Consider the following 5,787-nt stretch of genomic DNA (forward strand, 5'->3'; position numbering starts at 1 on the left):
GCACAATTCTTCAGACCAAAATATGTCTTGAGGGTGGCATGGTTTGTGTTAGGGGATTTATAGAGGCTTTGAAGAGAGTTGTAGCTTCGAACTGAAGGAGGCCTTTTAGAAAGAACAGTCTTCTACTCTGAAATATACATTTTTACCAGAAATAAAAACACGTCTTTTTCAGAAGAGACGAGTACAGCACGGTGGGCGATTGGATTTTTTTTTTCATTGAGCCCATAGCTAAAAGGGGCATTCTGTTCTGTATACCCTGGGGAAGTAAGCTAAGAGAAACAAATATATTTTTAGCATCCTCTGTTGTGCCTGTGTTTTTTTTTCTTGCATGGAGACATTGAGTGCAGCGGTTGACTTTGCGCAAAGGAATGTTTGAAAGTACGCCTCTCTAATTATATAAATGCACTGTTTCAATTTATAGGAAAAACCACACAATCTTGGCACACCGTGCCTACAGCTGGGAGCCATTAAACACACCACCTAAATAGCATAGCATTAGCTAGAAGGAAGGCCTCAAATTAAAAGTTGTGTTTATTTTTTTAACTAAACAACTGCTCCCTGTGTGTTTCCCCCTTCCCGAGTCACGTTCTGAATTTTTTTCAAGACTCTCTCATGTACACACAAAAAAAAGACTAAATTGTTCCAAGGTTAAAATATTTTTAAAAGCAGACGGCAAGCAGAGAACCGAAATAGCACACCAAAACGTGTTTTAATGTCTTTCACATTTTATTTTTTCTTAGAAAGGTGGAAATATTTTTTCACGGTCAGAAAACCTTTTTAATTTTTTTTTTTACAAAATGGACAACATGCCATTTGCTGTCTTGTCGTATTTACATAATACTTCACAATATTTATTACTGTACAAAATTTACAAATATAATATTTATACACATATACATATATTTATATAAAAATCATTTTGGCAGTTAAAATACATTTTTTTCGTACAAGGCATCTAGCCCTGTGAATAGTGTAAGAACGTGTCTGGAACGGACAAGAGTTATTGCACACCTTTAGAAAAATATATATTTGTTTGAAAATGGGAGTGTTTTTTGGTTCTTTTGGCCAGTCCATCAGACATGTAACATTATAAACATTCACAGAATCTCATAAACGAGGCAGTTTTCCTTACAAACATTGTCATGTGGCAGTTACAATCAGGAATGCACAAATACAGTAAAATCTTTTCTTCATCCTATTTAAAAAAAAACAAGAATCTACTGCTTTTTTTTTTGCTTTCGAGAAGCATGTCAGCTATAAAGACTACATTCCAGCCACATTTTGTCGAAATTGAGATGAATGCGCTGAGGTTGTTTTTTTTCCAGTTCATACAATGTTCGTTAAGGCTCTTCCAGTTTTGATTTATGCCCATATAAGATGACTGAGTAGGCCCAGCCCAGTTTCTTCTCAGACCAGCGTCTTCCACCAATAACTTGGCGCGCCCTTGTCTCCGCCCCACCTCCCAAAGTAGTACCAGCTACATCATATTGCAAGAGGGCCTCTAGGGGGCGATCAGTTCTATGTGGCATTGTCCTGAGACCACCTCTGGGGTCTACATGTGCCTCTTCATGTGCAGGGCCAGGTGGTCTGACCTGGAGAATGCCCGGTCGCAGAGGTGGCACTGGAAGGGCCGGTGGCCGGTGTGCTTGCGGAAGTGGCGGGTAAGCTCATCGGAGCGGGCGAACTTCCACCCACAGCCGTCCCAGTTACAGTGGTAAGGTTTCTCACCTGTTGGGAAAAGAAGAAGAAAGTTTGGTTGAGTAAAAAGTGCAACACCATCAGATTTTGGATAAAAGTTGACATTTACAAGATTAACTAGGCTACAGAAGGCAAGCATGCACCCTTCTCTGGGTTGGTAAGAGATTTTTCGGTGGGCTTGGGAGATTTATCATGATAATCAGAGATTAAACAAATTAAAACTGGTAGCTTTTTCAATCCAATGTGCAAAGCAAGTTACATAACAAAAGACCCAACAAAGTTCTTACAGACTAGTTTGTAGAGGTCAAGCATTGCTTTAAACACTGCCAGAATATTTGCCCCTTGCCCAGGAAGGAAGGATCTTGGTGAATCCTAGCTCACCATTAAGTTTATTTCTACGTGACCTCAAATGAAATTGACTGGTGTGGGATAAGTTCTGTGGGGTAACTTTCTTCACCCGAAATACTATTGACATCTGATCCCGCCCCAATCTCACATAAATCTTGTATTTAAAGATTAAATGACTTCTCAAATGCAGCATTTTGCTGAGTCGCTGAGGTCTGGCCCCAGAGTTTGTATTTACCTGTGTGTGTTCTCAGGTGGGCTTTCAGATGGGAGCTCTTGGTGTAGGTTTTTCCGCAGCCGGTGTAAGTGCAGGTGTGTGTGGCCGTCCTCTTCCTCGGCCAGGCTCTCCGCCCTCGCTTAGGTTTGGCATCTATGAGCTCCAGGGGGGATGAGGGTGGCGTCAGTATGCCCCTTTGTCCTTGGGGTTGGAGGGTGAGGCCCTCTTCGAACATGCCAAAGTGGGGGATGCCCGGATACTGCAGCTGGGCCTGGTGGTGGAAGGTGGTGCTTTGGTGGTAGTTGGGTGGATAGGGCACCGTGGGGTGGCACATCATCTGGCACTCGCTCATCACCAGGTCATCGGGGCTCAACGGAGGCGTGTCGGCGCCTGCCATCTGCGGCGAGCTGGCCACCCGAGGTTGCTCGTAGGCCATCATGCAGGTGGCGTTCCCTTCTTGCTTGATCTTGGGGCAGGTCTGGGGCACCAGGCCCATGGAAGGCCCATAACTGTCCATGTTGGGCTCTGCCTTGATGTTGTCCATGAAATGTTGGCTCCCAAAGCTTGGAGAGATGAAGAACCTGCCCTGGACCTGGTTGTGGTGGCCATAGCTGGCTTCGTAGTCGGCGCGGATCATTTCGGACATGAGGCTGCTGGAGGAGTAGGGCGGAGGGCTCCCATGCTCCGGCGAGTGGTAGCATCCGGGGGACGGATTTGTCGGGTAGTAGGGGCAGGGTTCCGGCGAAGACGAGGAGTAGCCATCGCTGGGCGGGCTCTGGTCCAGGTGGTCAGGACTCATGGACAAGATAAAATCCAGGACATTGTTCAGGTCTTCGTCCTCCTTCCGGCTGGACAGGAGGGTGTCAGGGCTGGGCATGGCCCCCGCCATGGCGCAGCCACTCTGGGGAGGGTTGATTTCAATATCGCACTTCCACTGCTGAAAGGAGACAAGAGATACAGGGGTTAACATCTGGGAAAGGTTCATGTATGAAATGCAACGTCATCAATTTTAAAATCAGTGTTAAAAGTCAATGCACCCCAATACCCATTAAACCATTCAGATAAACATGTAGAAATGACAAAACTGTATGAGAACTGCCCATTGGAAGCATGTCTATGCCTGCGGAAAGGCAAGATTATTGCAACATCTACTTTTTTTTATCTATTTGTTGCTAAGTTTCAAAGTTCACACTCTCACACCAAACGGCAGACAACGTCCAGAAAACTAGAAACGTGAACAAGAAGACGGATGCGCCGTTGACGCAGCACGCACCAGAGAGGGTCAGGTGAGATAACTTAACTCTTCACTGCCAGAGCTGCTCGCAACTTTAGTCTGAAACTAACAGGACCCCTGCCTCACTTGAGGGCAGTGTTACCGAATATCAGAGGCTCGGTGCCAACCGGGCACACGTGTGTACACCATGAAGCAACATCTTGATGGAATTGTGAAAAAGCCATTTCAGAGCTGTGACGCTATGCGCTGTGCAATCCCGCATTGCAAGACATTCGAATTCCGGCGGCCTTGCAAAGCACCGCTCCCCTTTACTACATAAAGAAAAGATACGAGAAAATGGACCAGCTGTGCACAGCTGCCCAATGCCAAGGCATGTATGTACTTTAAAAAGTGTTTGAACTGTTGATGAATGCGCAGGCACACGCTAGGCGCTTTATCCCCGAAGCCAGTTGCAATGCAAGACAGTGTTACATCTGTGCACATCTGGGGCGCCGGGCACTAGCTGCTAGGCGCTTCATCACCGAAGCCCGTTGCAATGTAAGACATGCATGCTTTTCTCCAGGAGGAACCCCTTTTCCTGCCAAATAAAACGCGTTACATCTGCGCACATCTGGGGCGCCGGCCACTAGCCGCTGTGCAATCAGTGCAGACCTCTGGGACACAAATGCTCTCCGAAGCTGTGCGCGCGGCCGCACGCTGCACTTCCACCCGAGAGAAAGGTGAACTTTAAAAGGGAAACGTGTGAGAAGTGAACCGCAGGAAGCTCCGCGCACCAAAGAACTCAACTGCGAGGCACGCTTGGACGGAGACACGCGCTGCACGGAGACATCTGTGCAAAAACCCCGGGCTCAAAGAGGCGAACCCTGCGCAAAACGGTGGTAACATGGACTAAACATTCTAATAGCGTGTATGTGCGTCGTGCGCAGATGCATCAGTGTGTGCAACACAACACCCACACACACACACACACAGCTGCTCCGATCCCTCGAGCTGGTACACAGCGCATATGCAAGTCATTATAGTTGTTTTTAAAAACCAAAAGATGCAGTTAAATATTATATAACAGTGGGCGCGTGCTTTCCACCTGCATAGGCATAAGACACCTGTTCAGGTGGGCATTTGCAGAAAGTGCGCAAAAAATAACAGCTACGCAGATAATTGCATAGAAAAGTTTCTCGTAACTCAGCAACTGCAGATCATGCGTGTCCTCGCTCATTGCGCCAGAGCATACATTACAGTAAGGGCGGATACAAAACTGAAATAAATCCATAATATCTGCGTTTCATAGTCTATGCAAAGGGCATCGCGCGTGCATCGGTATGCGGGCGGGAGCACCGCAGTGCACACAGCTGTCAGCTTGTAGAAATCACAGGCACGCAAAACACAACGCAGCCAGTTCATACCGGGGCTAAAAGTTTACTTGCAGCTGCATGAGATCTAATCTCTGCATTTGCAAAAAAAATAAAATATATTTATTTTTTTTCAAATATTGCAACTTACTTCTTGGAAGCTCTTGTCGCGGGGCGGGCTGGCGAAGGTGGCGAAGGAGGGGAGGGTGGTGTCAGCCATGGTAGCCCAGGCTGCTGAGGGTCTCTGTAATGCCGTGCGTGTCTGGGGCTGCTCTGATCGGCCGGCCCCGAGCGCTAGCTTATAAGTAATGTCCAGGCGGGCCCGGGCCAATGGTAAGGGCAGCAGGAAACACGTCCAGGATGGAGGCAGACCTCCTAAATATAGCCCCGGTATATAAGGCTGAAGGCAGGCCAGGCAGCGGCTCTCTCCTGTGCTAAGCCAGGCCAGGGCTCTTAAAGTGCAGCCAGGCCACGCCCCTCGGGCCTCGAGGCCACGCCTACGGGGCGCTCTCCAAGGACGCCCATAGCTACTAGGTCACGCCCTCTCATATTAAACCGAGAGCTCCTGCAAACTGACCACGCCCCTTGTGCGGTTTAGCCACGCCCACCAGATGGTCCGCTGCCCTCACAGCAGCTGCGGCACGCCCACCACGCGCTTGCGTTAGCAGGGCCACTCAAAGGAACTAGGCCACGCCCACCGCGCACGCCTCCGATCCGTCTCCCCGGGCAACCGAGGCAACAATAACAATAACACGCTGGAGCGGGGCCTCCGGGGAGCGTCCTGACGTCACGGTGACGCTGCTCAATGGATGGGGAGGGGGAAGGGGGAGAGGGAGCTCCCCGGGCTCTCCCCGGATCAAGAGCAGGGAGCGGCGCGAGCGGGCCGCGTCCATTGGGGGACGCATGCGCGGTGCGCGAGCGCGCGGCTGAGGCCGTTGGACCAG

General features: G+C 49.0%; 1 protein-coding gene across 1 annotated transcript; it reads right to left on the bottom strand.

Annotated features, from left to right (window-relative positions):
- Window positions 1-707: 707 nt before the first annotated feature.
- LOC147664917 (Krueppel-like factor 2) lies at window positions 708-5,195 on the bottom strand. Its single transcript, XM_086949890.1, has 3 exons — window positions 4,995-5,195; window positions 2,282-3,197; window positions 708-1,728 (listed from the first exon to the last, which is right to left on the bottom strand). Exons 1-3 carry the CDS (start codon window positions 5,061-5,063, stop codon window positions 1,553-1,555), a joined length of 1,161 nt encoding a protein of 386 aa, XP_086806016.1. The 5' UTR covers window positions 5,064-5,195; the 3' UTR covers window positions 708-1,552.
- Window positions 5,196-5,787: the final 592 nt, after the last annotated feature.

The sequence above is a fragment of the Lissotriton vulgaris genome, unplaced genomic scaffold (assembly GCF_964263255.1).
Source record: "Lissotriton vulgaris unplaced genomic scaffold, aLisVul1.2 SCAFFOLD_1101, whole genome shotgun sequence".
NCBI lineage: Eukaryota > Metazoa > Chordata > Amphibia > Caudata > Salamandridae > Lissotriton > Lissotriton vulgaris.